The sequence below is a fragment of the Phyllostomus hastatus genome, unplaced genomic scaffold, assembly GCF_019186645.2.
Source record: "Phyllostomus hastatus isolate PE091 unplaced genomic scaffold, TTU_PhHast_1.1 phas_contig_209, whole genome shotgun sequence".
NCBI classification, from domain to species: domain Eukaryota; kingdom Metazoa; phylum Chordata; class Mammalia; order Chiroptera; family Phyllostomidae; genus Phyllostomus; species Phyllostomus hastatus.
The window spans coordinates 23,297,184-23,323,438 of record NW_025333735.1 but is presented as its reverse complement, the minus strand read 5'-3'; the positions used below and the strand labels follow the sequence as shown (position 1 = coordinate 23,323,438).

Sequence of the window (26,255 nt, the reverse complement as noted above, 5' to 3'; positions counted from 1 at the left end):
TGACCCCTTCTTGAAATGATACCATTTCTGTTACGGTGTTCTCTCTCTCTTTTTTTTTTGACATTTCTTCATTTTCTTTGTTTTTCCCACTTATAATCTGTTTTATCATCTTTTCTAGGAACCAAAAAATAAAACAGAACAGAGTTTAGAAAGGACACTTAGAGATTTCAGTCAAAAATGATTTAGTCACTGTGTATCTTTGCTTCTTTTAAGATTGTAAACCTGAAAAGATGGTGATGCTGAAATCATTCTGAACCACAGGGTAGGGCCTTTGCTGTGTGGATGCTGGCAGGGCTTTAAATGTTGCTCCTCGAAGCCCTGCTGGGGTAGGGTGCCCAGTGATGTGTGAAAATGAGGACATGATTGGCAGGGAAAACTGCTCCCTCCCAGGCTTCTCTTCAGCTTTGACTTGTCCACAGGCTTCCACCATTACCAAGAAATTGGGAAAACCATGGAGCCCAGAGATTTGTCGTTTTTGTTGAACATAAAATGAACAGTAAGCCATTTCCTACTTATAGAAAGATCTACCTCCCATATCCTCCTCTGAAAGACTTTGGAAAGGGTTCTAACTTAGAGAAACTCCTTGTTGCCACTTCCCTCCCCTCCGCCCCCATCCCATGGAGATGGGGGGGGAAGAGATATGCTTAAAAACAAGTCATGCACATTCTTACAAATGGTGTAGAACTGAATGAGTGGAATTCTTAGCATTATGAGCTACTTCAGGACTGGATAAAAGCACACCATGTGATCTTGCACACAGTAGGTGATCAATAAATGTTTGATGAACTGAAAGAAACAGGTTTCTTACTGAGAATGATCAATATTAGTCACTCCTAAAGAATCAATCAGATCGATAAGTTTCACAAAGAGAATCAGGGTAAAGTTCTCATCACTCAGACTTTTTGACAAAGTGATGCTATTGAAAAGTCACTAAGATAAGTGTATCTTAGAGACTTCTCCCCCCAAAAATGATATTTTACAATCAAAAGAAATCCAAGTGACAAATTAGCTTTTTTTTAAAAGCACATCCTGATGATAGTTCCTGTGGTTAATCTGACACAAACTATTTCTAGGCATTGTATGGAAGACAATTTAATTTTAGGATTATTACTAAGCAAATTACTCATCCATACTGAGTTACTGAAACGGAAAATACTTATCTCTCCTCACAATATAACCACAGAAAAGAATGTAGATCGCACCCTAAAATGAAAACAAAAATGACAGCTGAAATGAACTTCAGATGAAGTTGAGAGCACACCAGCTCACTGGCACCAAACTGGCTTTTTAGTGGGTACCCACTGTGGTGGATTTCTCCAAGCTTTTCTGACTTCACAGGCACATAAGCAGATTCATGTGTTTTAATGATCCAGTTTTTTTTTGTTATGTAGGGTGTTTGCAGTTTTCTCATTTGTATCAACTCACACATTTTTGAAATCTTATAATTCAGTATAGGTTTCGATTGTAGATTAAAGTTCATTGACTAATCTTTTTAGCATGTTCAACTGCTCCCTGGTATAAAGATACACAGAACTTGATGGCTTCCAAGTGTGGTTCAAACATCCAAAGCACTTGAGATTAGCACCATGTGAAGAAATTTTAAAATATTGTACTGCAATTAATTTTAAATAACTTAGCACTGCATATGTCAGGAAGAAAGCCATGATAGAATCCAAATGGAAACTCCTAAAAATGAAATGATTCAGTACATTTAAATCATTTTATCTATCTTAAAGACATAGGAACAAAACATATATGACTATTTCTACTTACATAAGGCTTGGGTGAATTTCTAAATAATCAGGTATATCATGAACTTTATTATGATAATATGGGAAGTCTGAGGACCATTTGGTTGACCAACTGAATGCAAACTGTCTATATTCATGCATATTTATTATAGATTCAGAAACCAAGTTATTGGGGTAAAGTTTCATCAATGTGGAAATAGATACTATTTTAAAGATATATAATATATACTTAATGGGTATAATATATATTATATATGTATTAGAGAAGGTATATCTGAAGCATTTTTTTTTGAAAGTATTATTCCAAATCCTAGGACGTAGGACCTAGACTAAATTCTTTAAGGATACCTTTCAGTAGCTCCTAAGCACAAAGTTTTCTGGTGTTCTGGATTATGTCATGGATAACAAAACATTTTTTATGGGTTTCTGTGGCCAGGGTTGGCCAAGTCACTGAAGATAAACATCACTACTCTTAATGGTCCATTTGCAGTCATTAATAAAGAAGAGATGGTCTTTGACATACAATGATCATTGTGTTCATATTATTTCTAATTGCACTCATAATCAACAGCATGTAAGAAAATAACACCTAGTTTTCCTTTTGATGAAATAGGGGTCCCAGTTTTCAATGCAGCCAGAAAACGAACATCCGGTTTGCTAATGATATGTTTCAATTTAGAACTCCAGAGCTGGACATAACCTTTACAATATCCCCCAACTTCTGATCCTGAATTGAGGGCCAGAAAGCAGGTCTCCTGACTGCCATAGAGTCTCTCCTTACCACATGGAATATACCACTATCCAGTCATGCAGTTTCCCCAAAGCCAGAAAATCCACCCAAGAACATCTGTTGACATCAACCAAGATAGGCCCTGTTTTATCTCATGGCTTTAAAAGAGCTATTTTTTTTCACTTGTGATTTCAATTTCTTTCAACAGACATCTATTCATACCTATATGTTCCAGATACTGTGCTATCTGGCAATAAAAATAATGAGGTAGGAAATAAAAGTAAGTAGTCAGTTCCTTAATCAGTCCATATACTTTAGAAAACCTGCTTCTATGCATTATACAGTTAGATAATTATTGTTCCTATAATTTAAAAGGCATTTTAAATGATTCCATTCAGCTCTCATAATCTTGAAAGTCAGACATTTGGAAGATGTGCAAAGTGAAGTTCAGAGAAGTGACAGGGCTTGCCCAGCTCCACAGAGCTAATATAAATGGCCAAGAAGGGACTCAGACTCAGGTTTTCTAACACTGAGTCCTTTGCTTTTTTCATTGTACCATAGCTACCTCTATCAACCTGTCATTTCTATTAAAGGGAAGGTACCAGACCTGATTAGAAATAACATTCTGCATTAGCTATAAAATTGGTTCTAAGAGGAAAAAATCTGATTTTCAAAAACTATTTTGATATTTTACACCATTCCAGTAATGCTAATTATGTGGTAATAGCTTTATATTTCACTTAGAGGACTCTGCCTAAATCCCTCTGTCTTACTGGAAAAGCTAATCCCACCCATTACCACCAACAGTTCATATCCAGGCTACTGTAAATTCTGTTACAATGCTAGTTAGTGGTACTGGTTGTTGCTAATAGTAAGAGAATAAAAGCTATTACAAATGTGCACAGTAACATGTTGCTGTTTATTAATTTAACCAAGAGACAGGACTTAATTAAGAGGGGATGCCACAGAATCTTGATTTTATTACCATTATCCTGATTGACGGAGTGCTTCTTGATAGCAGAGACCTTGCCTTTTTGTATTTGTATCGCCAGGTATATAGAGTGATAAGCACAGGCTGGATGCATTAATGAATGCAGTGAATTGATGAATGGAGGGAATATGCCCAAAGACAAGGAGATTAAAAGGAAGCTGTGCTGTTTCAGGAGAATGTTCCAGTACCATTTTCCCCTTTGATCAGGAGTAGTGGTGTGATGTTGCTAACACTGCAGAATCCCAGACTTGTCCAAAATCTCCAGTTATATCTTTCATGGTGGTAGAACTCAAGAGCCCACTGATAGTTCTGTTTTCTCAAATGCTTCAGGGAAAAAAGAGAGAGAGAGACCCCAAACTTCCTGATTTGTCTAACCGCAGAATCTTCAACCTTCTCATTTAGGAATCTGCATTTTTTAAGGCGAATTGTTACTCTGCCATTCTCGTTCCTGATCTTCCATAGAATTATTTTCTGGTTATGGATATTACAGGGTCTAGTTGATTTTAGAGCATTTGGTTATTTAGTCAGTGGATTTAAATCTCTTCTAATATGTTTTCTCCCTGCCCCCCCATATAACCCACCCCCAACTAATTCTTAATTCCCTTTCCTCCTTTCTTCCTTTCCAAGCAGGAAAATGTCACAGTGAACCCCACTACCTTGTCATCCAAAATTCTATCTGAGCCTTAGCTCTGGGGGTCTTCTTCTAGAGGCCTTAACCTTACTTTTAGACAGTTGTCATTATCTTTGTCTAAAGGTCATAGCTAAATTGAATAAAAGGAAAGCTGTGTTTTCCTGTCGATGCACAAAGGCAGTATTGACTTCCCTAATCCAGTTTGCTGAGGGGTGAGAGAATTAAATTAGATATCTAAGCACAGAAATTGAGAGCCTTTGAAAACAAAGATAAGGAGACAAGACTGTATTTTCCCTTTTCCTGGGAGCTCTGGGCTCAAGATTTTGCAGGTGTGTCATCTGATCCATGGCTTGCAACGATCAAAACTGTGCCAATGCATATTTAATTAGCAAGGGGACCCTGGATGCATTATAGCCATCATCCCTATATTGAATGGACTGTCAGACTTTCTGCACACTTCTCCACCCCCACCCTCCCCTCAGCTCATGCCCCCTCCCTTGCCTCCTTGTTTGGGAAGCTTCATTTTGTCTGAGCAGCTAAAAAGTTTCTTTGTTTTTAGCTGCTGATGCATACAGCACTACTGAGGAGAATACAAACAAGTAGAGTCCTAAAGTGTTTATTTTGTCTAGGAAGACAAGCTAAACCAGTTCAATTCCTTTGGTCAGATTTTCAAACACTGTAAAAAACCAGCAAAAAAAAAAAAAACAAAAAGCAAAGAAATGCACCGTTCAACTCTTCACGTATAGACTTAAAAAATGAGTTAGCTGTATACTTTTTAAAAAAAGAATCACATAATAAATAGTAATAGAATTAAAGAATATATACTCTTATATTTTGATAGAAAAGTATTTTCTTTTAAACACTCCCTGTTTTTGATACTCAGATAGAGGGTATGTTAGGAAATTTTTTTATATATTAGTCCAATTTGCATGATAAAATTCACAATTCTTTCCTGAGGCTATTGTGCCATTAAAGAATTGAGTTATTTAAGAAAGAAGGTGGGCAAAAAGTTAAAGGTTAATATGTTTTTTTAAGTCTCAAATGTTTCGTGGAAGCTTCTATTGGTAGGGATTCATAAAATGACAGGAGGTCTGTAGTTTTGCCTCAGACAGGTTATTTCATGGGATTATGGTCACCATTCATTTGCACACAGGTTACAAAGCCTGAATACCCAGACAGTGTTGTCTGATAAACAGATGTAATGCACCAAGTCTGCTTAGAATAAAGAGTAACAGACTGTGAGCACATGTTTAGGACTCATTTAAACTCATCAGCATAGTGTAGCTCAGACTTCTCTGTCTCTGTTCTACTTTTGAGGTAGCTTCTTGCTGGTAAAGTAACAGGGAAATTTTTTTCCTGCTACAATTTTTCTGTAGAGACTCATGGGAAATTCATTTGCATACATCTTGTTACAAAGACTGACTACTTCCTGGCTTAGACAAAGTGTTGCCTGATAAACAGACTTAACACACAAATGTCTGTCTGGAATAAACAATGGCAAGCTGAGATTTACATTTCCATTATCAGAGATAATCTCTTTCCCAGTATATGGGAATTAAGAGCCCTTTCTTTGAAACCAGGTCTGTGATGCTGATGGTTTGTACGAGAGTCACATCATGTGTGGGTTGGTAATGATTTCTTTTAAGAGAAACAAAAAACTTGTGTGGATGGGAAGATTTATATTGCTGTGGTAAACATACATTTCTTTTGGCACCTTAGAGTTTCAAAACCAGCTTTTCTTGCATTGTTTTGTTGCATCCCTGCAATAATCCTTTCAGGCAAAATAGGCATTAGTGCCCCCATTTAACAGATGAAAAAACCGAGATCCAGAGCAATTAAATTATAGAACAATTTTATATTGTTTTATAGTTTTAGAACACCTTGTTACCATCTCAGACTCCTTTCAATAGTGAAATATGAATGCAAAAAAGTTGATACTTAAGAGTACTAACTTAATACTTAAACAGCATGATTATATATTATTTTGATATATTTCTTTACAGATACTCAGATACATGAAAATGATGGGTATAGCCCTGGTTTGTGTGGCTCAGTGGATTGAACACTGACCTGTGAACCAAAGGGTCACCAGTTCAGTTCCCAATCAGGGCACATGCCTGTGTTTCAGGCCAAGTGCCCAGTTGTGGGTGCATGAGAAGCAACCACATATTGGTATTTCTCTCCCTCTCTTTCTCCCTCCCCCTCTAAGAATAAATAAAATTTTTAAAAAAGAAAGAAAATAATGCATATAGACTATAACTTAATTATGCATTATTTCATTTGACACATCCGTTTTTGTAACATGGAAGTAAGGAAAACTCTTACTTTCAGTTGTATAGACGATTATATAAGGAATTGCCAAGTATATATTCTGTTTAAGAGCTTCAAGAACTTACTGTTGTAACTAGTTTTGTTTATTGAAAAAAAGTTGACTACAAATGGGAAATTGACAATTCTGATATTCAATAATGTGATAGTAATGGCTTTTTAAATAGGTCTTTGATTATGCACGAGTGGGTAGGTGACCAGGTTGATTCAATAACTTGAATTCTGGCTTGATCAACAGGTCACCATCATGTGTCAGTGCAGCTTCTATTATAGGAAATACAGAATTCACTGTGATTACGTAAGCACTTCTTTATTTTAGTCACAGCTGCTTATCATAGAAAATGTGAGAAATTATAAATTTTGTTCAAATATCATGTGTGTATAACTTTCATAATCACCAGATTCTCCCCATTGAGTTCATTTATAACTTCAGAGAAAAGGCTGATTATTATTTGAAATCAGCCTCATGCAAAGAGTGAAGGTTTAAAGATTGAGTCATTTTTTCATTACTTTCAGAGTGACTGAATTTGTGTTTTTAAAGCTTAGAAATGATTTCCCCTCATTGTCATAACACAACAATAGTTACGCAATTCTTTCTCAGTGTTAAAACTGTATCATCTTGCAACCTCCTTGTGCGCATAGAAAAATAACACATTTATGAGTAGGTGATAAGACAGTTGAATCACTCCTCAACCGAAACCGTCTCATCATCATACACAGTCCCGACTAAACAGATGGGCCTTGAATATCATCATTAATGCCAAAAACCCCCATTCCTGCAAACTTAATACATCACAAGTTCTTCTTCAGAAAGGCATTTTTAAAAAAGTTTTAAGAAGGAAAGTGGTAGTTACCTAGCTTATGTAATATTCTTAAGTATACCCTGAAAATTCGATACACAAGAGTTGCTAAGGGGTGGCTCTCCTGAGCAGCTGGCAGCCCCGGGGTGGTCTGGTGGAGCCCTTCCAAGTCACTGCTACATGAACACAACCTTCCTGCTCCCTCTGAATCCTGATTAGAGGAGAGGAGGCCCTATGTGTGTGAACGAGCCTGGTCCTTTTGGAACTAGAGTTTCTCCCATGCCACCATTCCCCACCTATCTCCCTTCGGGGAAGGACTCGCTCTGCATGCTTGGATTACTACAGTGACCATGTGCACACACACACACAAACAAGTCTAGGTAACTGGGACAGGCAGACACATCAAAATTTGTATTTTAAATGCAATAGAGATAAGACCTCATTTAAAGAACAGTGGAGTGTTCCCACTTAAAAGCTAAGAAAACCTGTATGGTGTAGCTCACCTCAGAGTTTATGTGTTTGAAAACCTAGATTATTGTGTTTTCTCATTAGGTGGGCTACAGTTATATACATTAATTGATGTTAAATGTCAATTTGGCTATTTTATGTATTTTCTGGAAATGCTAATCTTAATTGAGTATTTTTGGTGGTCCAGATTTAACAATGCTATTACAAATTTCTGTTTGTTCTTTGTCATGATGATGGATGTTATATTTAGCTGATGCTATTATATTCATCAGTGCTTACACATAAGCTACAAACTGTATGTGTATGCGTACCTGTACTTGTACACTAACATTCTACATTCTCAAATAAAGATTTTTCCAAATATTTTCTCACACTTCAGTCTTTAAGGTCATGGTGATACTAGAATCTATAGACAATATTCCTAAATATTTTAAAGCACTGCAATAATATTTCTTTTACAACTGCTACTGTGAGATTAATGAACAAAATGTGACTTTCATAGCTATTTGATTTTCTAGGTTTTCTTACTATAATAAACAGAGTATGATACTGGATGATCAAAACAGAGTAATTCTAAACCTTACACTACCAGTCAGAAATAGAATTATTTTTCTATCATAACATCATGAATGTAGGAAAATGAATCTCAGTGTTCTATGACCTCTTTTGCAAAGTACTCATCTTCCCAAACCTAAGAACCAAAAGCTTACCTAAATTTGACCATCTTTAAGGGCTACAAATCTAAGTGGTAATTTAACTGTTTATTATATTTAGAGTATAATCACCCTTATTGCTTTTTTTTTCCAACCCCGGGAATGCTCTTAAGTCTTATTTATTTGCAAAAAAAGTATTCATTCCTGTCTTTGCCTTTTATTTCACACTATAAACAACTCCAGCTCTTTTAGGTGACACTTTACCCATTTCACTTTACTAACTTATTTTTGTTTCTGGGTGCCTTCTGTTTTCTTCATATCACCTTTTAATTTGCGAGATTTAAAGCTGGACATAAAATTCTGAGAAAGGCTTCTTAAATTTCATCTTTGGCCAAATCATTATGTGTGTAGGAAGGTTGAAACTTAGGCTAAATTATTTTTCTAGTGGAACTAGAATTTGTACTTTTATGGCGCACAGACTTCTGTGGATATCATTGGCCAAACAGGAATTATACTGGTTTGTTTTAGGGTAGGATGGGTTCTTCCCTGCTACGTGCCTGTTCTTCCTGTATCAGCTTTTCACAGCAGCAGTCAGTAGGATTTTGAGGTACTCTTTGGGTGTTAGAAATTGGTCGATTTCTCTTATCTTTTTATTTTCTGAATGTGTGAAATATTCCCCTGTTGTCCATCATTTTAGCCTGTGCATGGTTTCCGAGGGCCTCCTAACGTGCCACACACTGTCCTCGGCTCCAGCTATTCTGAGGAGCTTCCTACGCCGTGTCAGCCAGGGGATCACAGGAGGTGTTGTCTGCAGCTCCTAAACCCTGTGCAAGATTCCCCGGCCCCAAACCAGAGAGATGTGCCTCTCTCGTCCCTGCCAAGACCCACGAAAGGGGGACAACCAGCAGAAATAAAGGCCTTTTCTCCCTTCTTATCATTTTATAAATCCCAGTTCCCTTTTAGGTGTGAACTTAGTATTTTTTTTAGTCACTGGCAGTGGTTCAGTGTTAGAAAGATGAACAACAAGTGAAAATTCATCTCTTTAGTTCAACAGTTATTGGCTCACGGACTGGGCCAGGCACGGTTAGAATGTACTGAGGATAACCTAAGAGTTTTCGGACAGAGCTCAAATTCTCATGGATATCATTGAAAATCACATTACTACATCTAAGTACAACTTAATATGTTACACCGTAACAGATATATGTACAGTTAAGGACCGCAGAGGAGAAAGTTTAATTCTAGGTCAAGATAGAGCAACATTCCATTTTTGCTTCATGCCTAAAGAACATAAAACACATGGAAATGATATCTATATTTTTGCCTGATCATCTTTATCTTGTTGACATTTTTTGGTCATTCTTTGGCTTCCCAGAAGGAATATTCCCTGAGGTTTCATGCTGAGGGAAGCTGAACTGAGGTTGGGGGAACTATGTATGTGCTTAAGCAGCAAATGTGGAACGAGGTTTCTGTTCTAGCTTTGCACAAACTCGTGGAAGTAGAGCCTAATATGTAGGCATTAGGATTTATTTTATTCCGTTCCCCAGTGATTATATTGATAGTGAAATATCTTTGCCTGAGTACTCCAAAGTTATAGCTCTAGGCGCCATAAAAATGCATAGATAGATGGCTACTGGTGTTCAATTAAGAGGTCTCAACCCAGCCTCCAGTATGCAAACTCAGTCTATTTTAGGTTTAAATTTCTGCTCATAAATTTTTTAAAAACTAAAAGAAATATTGCTTTTCAAGGTTATGTTGAAGTCTAAGATTTCTTAAACAAAAAGCAAATCCCTAGATGGGAAAAAAATTGATAACCCTAATGGACTTCCTCACAATAGCATTTCCATCTCCATCGTTTAAACACACTTTAAATAATATTCTCTTCACTGTAATATACAAATCACCTGGTTTTCAAATAGAGAACCAGAGAAAAGTCACTGCCAGATCTAAGATGGCTTCCGACTCAGTGCAGTCAGGTTTGTTTTGGTGGAGGGGGCTGTAATTATTTCAGGTGGTAGGAATCATCTAATCATGTGATAATTGTCCATAAAAGCAAGACATAAAGTTACCTTGGCTGCTGACAGGCCACCACCAAGTATAAAAAAAGAGGAGTAAATTAATTGTTAACCTTCATGATCGTGTTTGAATGCAAATGCTGAAGGAAAAGATCTTTCATTTGTATCAATTATGTATGGGTAGGAATTAATTTGTAATTCTGGTCATCTGGATGGCTCCCTAACAGCATTGGTGACCTTTTGCAGCAGCAGAGAAACTGTCCATGTGTGCTCAGCATAGAATAGCACCAGGACTGGGTAGTTTTGTTCCTAGGTTCAGAAAAGGACGGCATTAAATGGCCCGTGGTAGAAAATAATTATTAAAGTTTTAAAATCATTTCTATTTTCTTGCTGATCTTTGACTTTGCCTCTTCCTTACCATGATGGTGTATTTTACACCAAAATACCAAGATGGTGTATTTTAGTATGCAGTCTTCTAAGGGCAACAGCATCTCCAGCTTTTGAATAAAACTGGAGAAATTAAATTCCGTTTTCAGTTTGGCTAGGTGCCTCCTCCAGTGTTTGCATCTGAGCTTTCACCGGAGCACTGCGGCCCCTTTCAGACCCACTCTGAGCCTTCTGCTGCTGCTCAGTCATGTGCTGTTTGTTTCTTTTTCAGTGGCTTGGAATTTTAAACTTTCTTTGAATATATCTTTCGTTGTTGTTTGTGTTTTCTATAATCATGTTATATACTTAAGATAAGTGGTAAACTGAATGTAAAGGAAAAGAAAAAAATGAAGTCCACTTGAGATTATTAAAAAAAATTATGTCTCATTATCCTTTTGGCCTTCATATTAATGGATAAATATCAGAAAAGCAATTGGCTATTGTATATTAAAATTAATTGAGATGAAAACTGTTTTTCCATTTGTTTATGAAGAAGTAATTAATTGTGAAGATATTACACCTAGAAGAACATCGGCTGAGCTACCGTATAGAAAAGTTAGGCTTGCTATTATTACTCCAAAGAAAATATTCTATTTGGCAAGATTATATGTATATATTTTGGGACGTGATCAGGAAGGATTTCAACTTTCCCTAAAACAAAATTAGATATTTTCTTTCATTTTAATTTTGGGTGTTAATGGTTTAAAATTTTCCAGGATAAAAATAATAAAGGTGTATGCCTTTCTTCTAAAACATGTTGACTGACATCTCAGATATTTCATTTGTAATTTTAAAAGGCAAAATTACAGGATCTTTTCTTAGGAAAAATGGTAGTCATGTCATATTTTTAAATCATTTGCTATAAAAGTAATATTAATTTATGAAGTTAAAATTTCAAATATGGTACGGCATAAATTTGCACTTCCAATTTTTAGTGTGGGGTTTGCGGTTCATTCTGAAGGATTTCTCTAAAGTTTTTCGACCTGTAATGCTTTCTGTTTGTTTCTTCACTATGGTGACTGTTACAAGATGATAAAAGCCACCACTTCGCCAGACTTAAATAAAAATTCCCACTTCACATTTTTTGCTCTTTGAACCTTTGAATCAACATAGATTTTTCGCTATGGTCGCCAGGTTAACATTATCTGAAAATTAAAAAATAGACATTTTCTTTATAGTACTTCCTTATAATTAAAATATTCATTTGCTTAAAAGCAGGGAGACTTTCTAAGTTATAAATTAGCATTTCTTGACCCAAGGTCATTAGTAGAGCTACTTCTTTTTTTTTCAATATATCCAAGAAAGAATGGTACTGCTCTAACTCTGCTGAAATAGAGGTAATATTTCCAATTTATTCAGTTACATGTCATGATCTTTTGATCTGGCATTGAACTTCTTGCTGAAATGTGGTCAAATTTCAGACAGTTAATTCTAATCCTGTAAAGTCAAGGTAAAGTTTGGATTCAGGCTTTCTACAGATAATTTAAGTTTTTCTAGAAAAGTATTTTTATTTTTAGATAATACTTTCTACTGTTTTAAGTCTCAGAAAATGCCTTCCATCAAAAATTTTTCCCTTGACCTATTTTGTCTGATTTTTTTCCTCCTCACTGATTCTCCCAATTCTGTGAAATTTTTTTGATCCAACTTAATTTTATCTCATTTTAAAATTGTTATTCTATTACAAATTATCCCATTTAGAAGTTAAATTAAATGAATTATTTTTTCAGTTTGAAAATGATTGTTTTTTTAATAAAAAATAAATGAAATTTGGTAAAGGTGTACAAGAACCTAAAAGCCCCATTAAGAATCTCCCAAATGCATTAGTATAAGAGAAAAATAATATAAAGTAGGGGAAACATACCTTTGAGAAAGCCGTCGCTGATTTATCCTGTTACTTCAAGTAAATGTGCTAGAATATTAGGACGCTAGTATTTAATGGTGTTAGTCTGCATAGTCTGTTGCTGTAATACAGAGCTAAATATCAACAGAACTTGTTACTGTTGTTTGGGCTGCTTTTATATACCAGATTCAAAATATGTTTTGACACTTTATTATGTTCTGAATCAAGCTTCAGATGTGTGTAATGAAGGATGAAGTCTTTATCAGACTCCAGTGTATAAATAATGGAGAAGAGCAGTTTGGAAATGGTCTCTCTGTAAGAGAGTGGTTTCTGAAGAGTTTCAAGTTATGATCTGGCACAAGCCAAATGCAATGGAGGTGTAAAGAAAACCGAGACTCCTCTCTAAGGGCACGGACTGCTGCTGCTGCTCCCTCGCTCTCTTTTCTTCTCTTTTTTGTTCATCATGTTATTTCTCACTGTAACTATCTCACTCCTAGTTTATATTGCTGAACCTTTTGAGAAAGTCCGGCGCCTCTAATTCACTTTCCCTCACAGACCCTATAATTGTTGGCTGTATTTTTATGTTTTTCAGATTCAAGTCAATCTGAAAGTCCCAGCCAGCCAAGTGACGCTGACATTAAGGACCAGCCAGAAAATGGTAAGTTTAGCTTTGAGAGTCCACAGTTAGCCAGCAGCTAATGGAGAACAAGGATTTCAGGGTCTGCCCTATGGGTGGCCCGCAGTAGGAACAACTGAGGACTCGAGAAATTCTCTGGATCACTCCAGCACCTCCACCCCCAAACACTATTGGGTACTCATGAAAACTTTATTTTCCAAGAAAGTTGATTACCATTAGAGTTGGAATTCACTTACTAACTTAGAATCTTCTAAAGTGTGAGTGAGAAATCATGACTTTTTCATTTTATTTTAGTTTCTTTTTATATGTATTTATTAAATTCTCACCTGAGGATATGTTTATTGATTTTTAGAGAGAAAAATCAGTGTGAGAGAGAAACATTGATCCGTTGCCTCCCATACGCACCCCAATCGGGGATTGAACCTGCAACCTAGGTATGTGCTCTGACCAGGAATCGAACCCGTGACCTTTTGGTGTACGGGACAATGCTCCAACCAACTGAGCCACCCAGCCAGGGCTTATTTTAGTTCCTTTTAAAGTGGAAAATGCCTCACAGTCTTCTTTAGTAGTGATTCAAGATTACTGAAGTATTTTTGAGGCTTTTAAGAATATAATGCTTTGCCAGTTGCTTTAAGAAAATGATCTATGTCTCTGAAGGGTTTTTTGCTTTAAATTGTCCAAAATGAAACAGTAAGGTTACATGACAGTATTAAATTCCTCAATTGCACAAATATATAAACTTTCTGTTATAGAACTTTGAATAAATAGAATAAATTCCTTAAATATGAATACAATAGTATCTGATAAAATACTGAATTTGAGATATGCATTCCAAGTATGAGAAAGATTGTCATAGGTTGGAAATTTTGACTGAGTGAAGTCATCAGTTTCAATAAAAACCAATAAGTGAGCTAGCAGTACTTAAACACTATATTGTATTGTTTCATAGATATCATCTCATAAAGCTTCAAGTGCTCTTCCTTAGTGATAGAACTGGAAGCTCTAATGGGAATACTTGACCTCGAGGGGCCTGTGAGGAGAATATGGCATCGTGGTTAAAAGCTCAGGCTGTGGTGGCAGACCTGCTTTAAAATTCTACCCATTTCTTACCTTTGTAACACTGAGTAAATTATTCAGCTCTCAGGGAACAGATGTATATAATAAATACACCTTTAAAGTAGTATGGTAATAATATTTCCTACCTGTTGAAGAATGAAATAAAGTCATATGTACAGATTCATATAGTTTATACCTTAAAATTGTTGGCTGCTGTTCAGTGTTACTATTATTATTTTCTATTCAGTGCAATGGAACAATATTTGTTTTTCATCTACCTAGAATGGTCTCGTTCCTTGAGTCTCTCTTCCTTTTGTTGTTCTGTACATTTTCCCTTTTGGCTCTCTGTCTGATCTGTTGGAATAGAGCAGTAAAGTGAATTATGTCACTATTGTGGGTTGGAGAATTGAGCTTACCACATTAGATATCCTATCGCTAATTTTCAGGATTTGTTTCATTTCCCAAGCCTGGGAAATTCTTTATAACATTGCCAGGCTCTAATAATTAAATTTGGACTATCTGGCTCTTCCTCTTCTCATCCTAGTATTTTGGTGGTATTTTCTGTGAAAGTTGTCTTTTCAAAGCAGGCGTTAAAAGAGAGAGAGAGAGACCTCTGAAGGCTTGTTTTTAGTGTCATAAACAGCTACATCTTATTTTTGTTAACATTTATGAGTAATATTTATAGATTAGTTTTTTCTTTGTATTCTACGTTACCTGTAGGTGGTGCTTTCAATGTTGTGTTTTGTTTTTCATATATTATATTTAAATCTGCCTGAAGTTGTGTTCAGAGAAATTCACTTTATTTTCTTTTTAAATTTTTGTGGGCTGCAGGGGTGTGTGGCTCGCACAGTTTGTCCGGTGCCCCCCTCGCTGGCCTGCGACTTGTCCCTCTTCATAAAATGGCCAGCAGGCTGTTCACATGCAAATACAAACTGAAAGCTCGAGAGGCCTGGCAGGCCTCCCCGGAGCTGCCTGTGATACCGATACTGTGTGCTTTCCATTCCAAAAAGCAACCGGGATTGAGCCTGTTTTTTTCGGCCAAAGGTGTGGTGATACTAGCCAAGTGTGCTTTTAACTCCAAACTACTTGATTGCACCTCAAGGATTCACGGTACCATTTTGGGGGATCATGTGAGTTAAAAGACAGAAAGTATCAGTATCTCAGAGAGAAAGTTATAAGTTCCCATGTTTCAAATTTCTATTTGTTTCAAAGAAGAAGAGGTAGAAGTTGCTTTGTCTTAGATAACTAACTCTAACCGAAGCTGAGACTAGGGCAACATCCGCCCAGTCAGTTTCCCCTGTTTGCCTTGTGTCAATCTCAGATGAAGTTATTGGGGCAAAATGATTTTCTCTCTTCCCTAAAGACACAGCGCCTACAGGAAAATAACTGAGGATTTCAGGGCTAAGTATTTATACGCATTAGATAACTTCCTGGTGTTGCTTTGTTCGAGAGTTCTTTCTCTTTCCATAACCCCAGGTTATTGAACATGAGTTCCTGAAAGGTTTTTGTTTATTTGTTTGTTTCATTTTTGTTTTTAAAGAGGGAAATCTCATAAATGTGTCAACAAAACTCTTAAGAATTTTTGGAATCTTGATCGATAAAAAAGTGACACACTGGTCTTCAAATAAAATAAACTCATTAGTGCTTCTTTATGTATATATGCAAGGGGAAATAATATTCTTTTTATCCTAGCTCTTGAAGAGAAAGGTAATGGGAAACGAATGGTATTTTCCTAGTAAACCACGGAGAATGAATAGACAAATGGTAACATGCTGTTTCATCCAAAACCATAAACTAGGCCATGTAACTTTACCTAAAGTGGATGCAGCTGTTTCTTCCTTGTCCAACTAGTCTGTTTTTTAACCCCTGTGGAATTTTCGCTTTCTTTTTTTGTACTCCCTTAAGACTCAACTGTAAAAGAATACAAATCTTTGTCCAGTTAGAGTATTAGATGTGAATTTTGAAGGAATTATCTAAAGCCCAAAGATAAAATATCAGAATCTCTGAAACTCAAAATTGGTCTAATAAATGATGGAACTCTACCTGTAGAGTCAAACAGACCTGAGCTCAAATGAAATAATGCCTGGGTGACTTTGAATAAGCTAATACCCCAATCTCAGTTTTCTCATCAGTAAAATAGGAATACTAAAGGAGCCTACCTTGTGAGTAGCAAAATGAGAATATGCATATGAAACAGCATTATATCTGGTTCATAGTAAGGGCTCAAAGAAAGGTGACCATTACTGCTATCCAGGCAGAGTTTGTTAGATGTGTAATAAATACACGTATTTGAGAGGTCAAAAGCTGGGAGCTGGAAATTGGAAGAGAGATATGGTCGGAAATAAACCAAGACTTAGAGACGTCTTTTGTAGATACCTACTCTGTTCTGAAACATCAGTCATACATCTTTTTAAGTCTGTCCATAATCTCCATAGTGCCACATCTGTTTCACTGTTTAGTGCTGATCCTCACATTCTGTTCAGCTCCCAGGAGTTGAGAACTATAAAAGCAATTCAGAGTTTATAGAACCCTCAGAAGAACCTCAAGAAGAAACTCCTCCTAGATGTCTTCAATTTTAGTTGAGGTTTTCCTTGGCTCAAATCAAATGGAATCCATCTTATTGAAAACTGTAATCTGATTAAGAGTAGGATTCATGACAATTCCTTTTTAAAACCTCTTGTATGGCACATAGCTCTGTGCCTTGAACTTAGTAGTTACCAGATATTTATTTACTTAACAAAGTTGGTTAATAGATAAACATATTGCCATTATCACCAAATATTTTTTGAGTCTGTGCCCACTGATGATTTATCAAGAGGTTTTTAAGAAACAAATAAAAATAAAACCCTGGAGAAGCTGAGAATCTCATATGGGTGTGGGGTAAGGTTGTACACAGACACGTGGGCATACAGACACGAATGTGATGAATAGTGCTAGGAAGCCAAGGCTGGGCTTCGGTTCTAATGAACACAGTAGGTCAAGTTGTACCTCAGCTTCTACCCCACCCCAGTGAGCAGATGTGATCAAACACAGGTTTGAACAACACAGGTTTGAACTGTATGGGCCCACTTATACATAGATTTTTTTTTCAGTAAATACCTGTATTGTTTGTGATCAGCAGTTAGGAATGTGCAGTCATGACGGTCTAACTATATGCATTTTTATATTGGGAATATGAATATCTGTAGAATTTGGTGTCCACAGGGATCCTGAAATCAGTTGCCTTTAGATACTGAAGGACATCTAATTTGGGGGGAATTAAAAGTAATATGCAGATTTTTTATTACATGGGGGAGTTAGTATCCCTAACCCCCATGTTGTTCAAGGGTTACTTGTGCATGAAATACTATCATGTTACCTTATGGTAGATTATCAGAGGGAATGCAATCCTGACTAAATTCTCAGCTCTGACTGGTGTCATTTATATAATCCTTTTGAATATTGCTGAACCCCCCCTTTCTGGCTTTTCAAGAGCTCCTGAAGGTTTTAGGTCTTATTTGTTGGACTTCAGTTTGGAGCACCTACCCAAACCACCTTGGTGAACTCCCATGTTGTAATTTGGCTACTGTGAAAAGTATTTATGAGACAGAATATTTGAAATCTGTGTCTGATATTTACAGGGTCTGTACAGTCCCCCAAATCTTTCATTCTGTGGTGCATCAGGTCAGTTATTAGTGAAGGAAAAGCTCATATGATAGCCCCTACTTAATTCAAGGCACACTGCCGTGGGGCTACATTGAGTCAACGTCTGAGGGAATAGCACAGTCCAACATTGGCGCTCTGAAAGCACGTTTCCCATGGTGACTCACTGTGAAAACACCTTAACTAGAAGAAATAAATAAATAAAAAGAGGCAAAGAAAAGAAAGAAATTGTGAGACTCCCTTGCCAGAGAAAGAGAAGCTGTGTTCAAATGTTTTGTTTCGTTTTTTTCCTATTTTCTAACTCTTTTCACCTGAACAGCCTATTAATATAAATAACTAATCTAAGAGGTTCTAAAAATGTGATATTTATAACAGAAAATCAAAGTTGGTATTTAGGTTGTGTTCTTTATATTTAATCATGGTTGCCCTCCCTCATTTAACTGATAGTTACACATATGTTGGTGGCAGTAACCCTTTGCAGTCAGTGGAAGGCCATTAATCATGATGCTTGCCCCAGATTTTGAAAATTTCCAGCTCTACCTGCCAATTTGAAAATCACCCTGGAGTTGTGGTTGAATCTAGCTTCCATGTTCACCATCTTCATTTATGTCATTCCCATCTTACATTGTTAAATTTTTAAGTGTCATTGCTAAATGTTGCTAGATGAACAAGGAATGTACTTTTCATAAACCATAGTCGTCAATATCTCATTAGTTATCATTTAACTTATTTCTGTATTTTGAGTATTTAAATATTTATGAAATAAGTTCCAGGCTACTGACTTCCTGATTTAAGATTTATCTGTAGGATTCACTTTAAAATTTAGGGGTGGGATAAAAGAACTGTAAATTTCTGTTTGCCTTTTGGATAAATGTTCTTTTTATCTGATAATATTCTCTTTACAAATTGTAGGCCTTTTGCTTTAACTTTTTTCATTATCTCTTCAAATATATAGTATATTGTAATATTATATTACAATATTAATACATAGTGGGAAGACAAAATAAAATCCATAATTCTAAACTCTAAGAATTATCTCTTACTACTAGGTGGACTGCCCGTTGTAGGAACTGTTTTGATTAATGTGTCATTTTAGTTAAGTCATTTTTAGGAATTTTGCAGGCAATGCAGCCTTACAGTTGCATTTCATTGGGAAAACAGGAGCATTCTAGCATCACTGACTTGTACATACAATTTATCAATATTTCATAATTTCCATGACTTTCTTTTACAATTACCTAGCAACAGTTATTCTCTTCAGTGTTCTTTCAAAAAACCCTGCGGGGACAGATACAGTAGAGTGACCACCAAAATAGCAGCCATAACAGTAATGATCAATATTCTAAAATATTAAGGTCCCAGCTCAAGGAGACATTAAAACCTAAATGCCTTCTCATTTCTAGATCAGTATAATTAAAATCTGACTGATGAATTTTTAACAATGCAATGAAGCTAGTCTCTCTTCTTCAAGAAATTAGGGAACTAGAGTTTGGTTTGATCTGAAAATGTCAATCTGAGAGCAGGTGACTTGTGCTTTCTTAAATATTGTTAGCAGATGTGACCCATTATTGTTTGGAAAGGCTCTTTGGAAATGCCTCCAGACAAAAGAGATTCTTGATTCTTGCCTTGTGAAAGAGGAGGTACCAGGTGAGGCTAGGGGCTTCCCCTACTTGCATCCTGCATTGTGGAGTGTGCCAGGCTTTGCACAGGACCCACTCTAGTTAAGGAACCTTTTCAATTGAAAAATAGGGAGGCAATTTGTAGTGATTTTAAAAAAGTAGTTTTACCTCACACATTATGGATATTTTATTGTCTACATACAGAGGAGATAACTAGCTGAATAGACTTTAAGTGGTTGGCTAGTAGCCAAAGTAGGGAATGTTTTAGACTCTGTTCCCCTGATTTCTAAATTCTAAAAAGCACTGTCTGGGTGGTCTATTTCAGATATCTTCTCTTCAGATATCACCACTGACCCCCAACCAGCCTCCAACCCCTCACACAGAAATAGTTACAAAGAAGAAAAAAACAGGTTTCTTTCTGGTCCTCAAATTTACCATTTGAGTATTCATTGGATGTAACAGTCCATGTGGAAAAGCATTTTTAAGTGCTTATTTATAATTTATTTGGGATTGTGCAAATTTATCCATAGATCTCTATTCTAAAAATACAAAGCAATACACTTCATGTAGTATTTGAACTGGGCTCAGACAAGAGATCAAATGAGGAGCCGTCATCAAATCACAGAACGGTAGGAGGTGCACCTGGTGTATGGCTGCAGCTCAATCTGCTATTGCTGTCTCCCTGTGATCTAAGCCTGCACCGACTCTGACAGGACTCTTTGACAGAGATGTCCTTAGAAGGACCTGCCGTGCACTTCTAATGGTCACTTTCACACCCCTCTCCATCAATTAAAAATCTGCATGGTGAAGTATCAGCCAGGCTAGCCTGGGTCTGGAACAGAGTGTGTGAGCTTGTCTTACCTCAATAATAAGCTCTGGTTTGACACTTGAATGTGAATTTGTTGTTTTAACATTTGTGTATTATTTTTTGGAAGAAATTATCCAATTGCAGATAATATTGGTGAAATGGGTGTAATATAAATAATTTATTTGGGGATTTGGAGTCCATAATCCAGATTGATTAGTTGTCTGCTAGAAAAATTCATGAGGCCACAAGGATTTTTGGCATCTTTACTCCCTAAAGCTTCCTCATTTTTTTCTCTTCTTTTCTTTGGGTTTTACTCAGCTCCAGGCAACTCTGTTCCCTTGGCATTAGCATGTCCTTCAGGAAATAAATCCACTGGGATATCTCAAATAGAGGTGGAGGGAGGGGCAGTGTTTACTGCAGATTACTCTGCCCCATCTCAGTTGCTGATTTTTATACATGATTGATTTTATCCCAAAGGGAAGTAGGGAGTCTAATATGCCTTATCCACAGGCATCATATGGCGAATATCCAAAGAGGCAAGTGTAAGGGATGTTGTGGAGAAGCCCAGCAAAATAGGCATAGGCTTCCAACAATCTCTCCATGAAGGAAAGTTAGGGTTTTCATAGAACTTTGTATGCATTTTGCAACCAGAGAGCTTCTCAGCAAGTGGCATTTGTAAACTCCAGAGATGAACAAGAAGCCAAATTACAGCTTTGAAAGAGGTAACATTAGCGATGGACAGTTGTCATTACAAGCCTGGCACTGAGCATCTGTTTAGGGAAAGTCAGTTGTCCAAGTCATTTAAAGACTTGTACCTCAATTTTTTCATACGTAATTCAACAGATAGTTATTAAGAATCTGCTGGGTACATTTGGACTATATTCTAGATGCATTGAAGGAATACAAAGATGGATCATACATCCTGTTCTTTTTTTTAATTTATTGTATTTTTTCCATTACCATTTAGTCCGTTTGTACCCCCTTCCCCCACAATCACCACAACATCCTGTTCTTAAAGACCTCATGATCTAGTAAGGGAGAAAGGCTGCATTCATTCATTCATTGAACAGATACTTAGTGCATTTTAAGAATCAGGCACTGCACTGAATAAAACAGACAAAATATCTCATCTTATGGCACTTATCTTCTGGTAGGGGTGGACAGACAGTGAACTAACTATGTGTCAGATGCCAAGTGGGGAAGGCCTTTCTGATTTGTTGACCTTTGAACTACAACCTGAGAAGATGAAGAAGAGAGCTGTGCAGCTATTAGAGACTTTTGTTCTAGAATCTGGAAACAGTAAATGGAGAAGCCTTGAGACATGTTGGAGGAAAGGAAATGGGGTTTGTGTGGGTTGAGGGGCATAAATGAAAGAGAGGACAGTTGGAAATGGGGGTAGCAGGAAGCCAAATTATGCTGGACTTAGGCTAAGGAAAGGACTTGGCAAATCCTTGACAAGCCATGATGTGCTCTACAGAGGAATGCTCATACCAAATCCATTCATTTCTTGATAGTGTAGTTGTGTCCTAAGTGCCTGTGATGTGTTAGATACTTAATGTTCCATGGTGAGCAAAGTGAAAAGGCCTAATTTATAACATTGTCAAAGAATGAGACTCTGGTCTGCCATGTGACATCTTTCAGTATCCCCAAAGGTTTCCCCTTATGCATATATACTATAAGCTGCATCACTTGCATGAGATATTTGACTTCACAGACACACTGTGCAAACGATTCCTTTTTCATTTAATGGAGGTCTAAATCTGTCAGGTTTCAACTGAACCCTTATCTCACAACAGAGACCATTTAGATTGGAACCCCCCAGGTCCCAAGTCCATTTACCATGAAGCTTGATTTTTCTTCCTAATAGTTGCCAGGTTTAGCGAATAAAAAAATAAGATGCCAAGTTAAATTTATTTCAGATAAATGATGAATCATTTTTTAGTATTACATGGGATGTAGTTATGCAAAGAAAGTATTTCTTGTTTATCCAAACCAACTCCTATATTTTATCTGGCAGCCCATTCTAATTCTCCACACGCTTTCATGGAGGTTATGTGGGCAAGAGTTAGCAGCATATGAAAAGGTTTGATTTGTCTGTGATGATTCCCCTGATCACAAAGGGTCAAACCACTGGAATTTAACCCACTGAAAATAAAACCTGGGAAGAGTACCACAAAGTCTGAATGACTTGACTGCTTAAATTCCATTCCTGCCGCATCTGCTGGTACCCAGCCCAGCAGTTATCTTGGAACAATGAGCCACTTGTAAGGCACAGTCAATAGGTACAATACAGTAGTTGAGAGCCTCTCAACCTATGCAAGTAAGTGTATAAGTTTAATTAGTGAGATATTAATTGAGCAAGACATTGAGACTGTAGGTGAGTCACTTCTTCAAAGCAAATGCAAAAGAAGTATACCTTGTCACAAGATCCAGTTATTGGCAGACTGTTTGCCTCATGAAAGATGATGACAGTAGAAAATCAGTCAAATAATAAAGTCCTGGGAAATTCCACTTTCAAAGGTGAAGTAGAGAAAAGACATTTCAGCTAGATTTGAAAATCGAAGGTGCTATAGTTTTCATGTGCTGTATGGGAAACTGAATGCATGTTTCCATTTGTAATTGAGGACTATTTTGTTAGGTATGACACCACTTGTGTGAACATGTTACAGAAACACAGTCTCCTACTTTAAAACAGATTCAAGAGAAGCAGTTTAGGAAAATGGGATTAAACACTTTTGGCCCTCAGAGCCAAGTAGTTACAAGAGGAGGGATTTTAGTGATGATAATCATGAGAATAGCTCACATTCATTGTGGGCTTTCTGTATGCTAGTATTTTAGTCTGAGTCCTTGAAGAAGAATATGCTTTGGTGTGATTAGATGAGCAGGGATTTATTGGGGTAAAACCTATGAACTATAGGGAGGGAGGAAAAGTGGACTAGGAGAGGCTTTGGAATGCAACACAGATGCCCCTCAGCTTACGGTGGGGTTCTGTCTTGATAAACCCATTGCGAGTTGAAAATACATTTAATTAACCTACTAAACATGGCAGCTTAGCCTAGCCTTCTTTAAATGTTCTCAGAACACTTACTTTAGCCTACAGTTGAGCAGAATCATTAAAATGAATCATCTACATGCTGATTACATGATAGAGTAGCCGTTGTTCACACCGGTGGTCATGTGGCTGGCTGGGAGCTCCTGCTTGCTGCTACTGCCCAGCATCACCATATGCCACCCCACATATCGACAGTCCAGGACAAGGTCAAAATTCAGAATTTGAGATGTGGTTTCTGCTGAATATGTATTGCTTTTGCCTCATCATGAGGTCGAAAACCTGTTAAGTTGAACCATCATAAGTCAGGACTGTCTGTATTAATCTGAAACCTGTGAAAGGAGAGGGGGAAGGAAAGGTGGAGAGGGTAGGAAGAAGCCTAGACATCAGTAAGCTTCTAAGGAAGTTTCGTACAAGCCAATGGAGAGTCTTTGAGCCAAAGTCACCTGTTATAAAAGTTTTTGGTCCCATAGGAATGGGTCTGCATTAGTATCTTCCCACTTAGTCATCAGCTGGGAAGCTGAGAAAACGTGGGCTTGGAACAGATGTGGCGGTAGAACCAGAGGGGTGTTAGCTGGGTTGCCAGGCAGTTATGTTCCTTGTGACAGGTGATCTGAGTGACTCATCTTTATCGCCACCCCAACAAGGTGCTGTGCTAAGAGTTCTATATTTATGATTTTACTTAATCCTAATACAGCCTGGTAGAGATAGGTACTATTGGTGTGCCCATTTTACTAATGTGGAAACTGAGGCTCAAAGAATTTAAATAGCTTGCCCATAGTCAAGAAAGTAGAGTTTTTAAAGAAAAGCAGAAAGAGTATTCAAACAAACTCCAGGACTTAAATGTTTTAACCATTGCAATGTATTACAGAAAGAATAGTATTCAAACTCTGATTCTTATCAATTGTTTAAATGGACAAGTAATTTAAACTCTTGGACTTGTGTTTCCTCATTTATAAGGTGGGATGTCATCACCTTCCCAGGAAACATGTTTTTGTTGCTGTTTTGTTTTGAGCTTAAACAATGTTAGTTCCTTTTCCTTCCCGTGTTCTCTCATCTAGGATCGTCATCTCTTCCTTTATTCCTTATCTCATCCTCCCAGGTATCTGCCTCAGCCTTGTTCAGACACCCACAGCCTTAATATTGTCTTCCAAATGAGCAGAACTATTTCTGTGTATATTGTATGTATGCATGTATGTGTGTGTGTGCATGCATGCACCAAGAACTTGTAACAATTCGTAGTAAGTACTAAATAGAGTGTCTTATTATTTCATTAAATTTACTGGGGTGGTATTGGTTAATGGAGTTGTAAAGGTTTCAAGAGCATATCTCTGTGATACATGATCTGTATATTGCATTGTATGCCCACCACCTGAAGTCACCTTCCATCACCATATTTTTGGGCCCCTTTACCCTGCTCTTTTATTCACCTCATTACCTTATGGATATGGACCATATGCTAGAGGGCAATATAGAACATACATTTTTCTTGTTTTAAATTCTTTTGGAAAAACTACATTCTGGTGGCAAAAAGTACATTCTTATTTTTCTTATGAGCATTCTTTACTACTGTGTCTGCATTCTCAAATATTATAAGTATATGGCTCTACAATGAATACTTTTTAACAATGGATGAAATTTTCATTTGATTTTGCTGCTGGAGATGAAGAGTATAAAATGAGATTAGTTGTAAGGTATTTATACCAGATGCCATTATATTTGTTGGATGGCATAAAACAATTATGATTGCCAATAATTTTGAAAGTATTTCAGTTGGAAAAGATGAAGGAATGTAGTTTTATTGAAAACATAAAATGTTTATTTCCATTCCCTATTTTTTTGTGTGCAGTACAATAGAAATTTGCACCTCATCCCTTTGATTTTAGATTTCTGAATTATTTAAAAGAATCAGTTAATTCTCCATTTCAAGTGAGCAAGACAAAGTTCATTAGGATATCTGACTCCTAGCATGTCCCACATTCACAGATCATGTTAACTCCACAGAGAGGTTTATCTTTTAAAACTGCCAGTGCTGTCCAAACTGAAAGCTTTTCAATTTAATGCATTCTTGTAGCTTTGGATTCTTAAGGGTAGAAAGGGGCCACTGAGGCACCTTGTTTTCAGAGCACTGGCCAGTTCTAAAAGTAGCAGTGCCCAGAACATGCATGTTCCTTGAGTTACACTGGATTTGCAAATCAATGTTATGAAATACATGTAAGGAAAACTCAACTCACAGTAACACACACCTTTTCAGTGGTCGCCAACTAGAGATCCTTGAAGGGGGACAAAGGAAAAGTCCTAAAAGAAATTATTTCTTTTTCCTGATAGAGCTACACAGGCTAAAGACTCTGGCTTTTGAGTCTGTATTTGTGCACTCATTGGTTATCTTACACTTACAGAGACTCTGTGTGGCAGTTTTGTTTTGGATTCATTTAATAAAAGGTAGGGGATAGATGAATTATTCATTATTTAATAGAGATGGTAAATTAAGTACTTTGAGAAATAGGATCCATGAGAGGAAAATATTACAAGATGTCCTTGTTGGTCAGAAGACACAGAAGCCTCTGCGATAGACCAGTGGTTAGTAATAGCCTTTAACCTTCTCAGGGGAGGAGAGGGAGAAGAGAAAAGCAGGTGCCCGTACATGCCAGTAAAGACTGGTTGTGCCCAGGACCTGCCCATAATCTCTGTTATGTATCCCTTCACTCATTCTTTCAACAAATATTGTTGAATTCAATTCTGTTTGAGCAGAATTGATGGGGGATGGGGTAAGTGGAGAAAGTAGCTCAAAGTAGAAGACTCAGGCAGCCC

At 36.9% G+C, this 26,255-nt stretch overlaps 1 protein-coding gene across 6 annotated transcripts in view; it reads left to right on the top strand.

The window, feature by feature from the left end:
- NFIA (nuclear factor I A) overlaps positions 1-26,255 on the top strand; it is a 374,337-nt gene that overhangs the window by 188,495 nt on the left and 159,587 nt on the right. For all 6 annotated transcript variants that reach the window (XM_045835430.1, XM_045835429.1, XM_045835431.1 and 3 more), the window contains exon 3: positions 13,226-13,291. In XM_045835430.1, the coding sequence (XP_045691386.1) occupies positions 13,226-13,291 (66 nt within the window). The remainder of the gene's footprint in view (positions 1-13,225; positions 13,292-26,255) is intronic.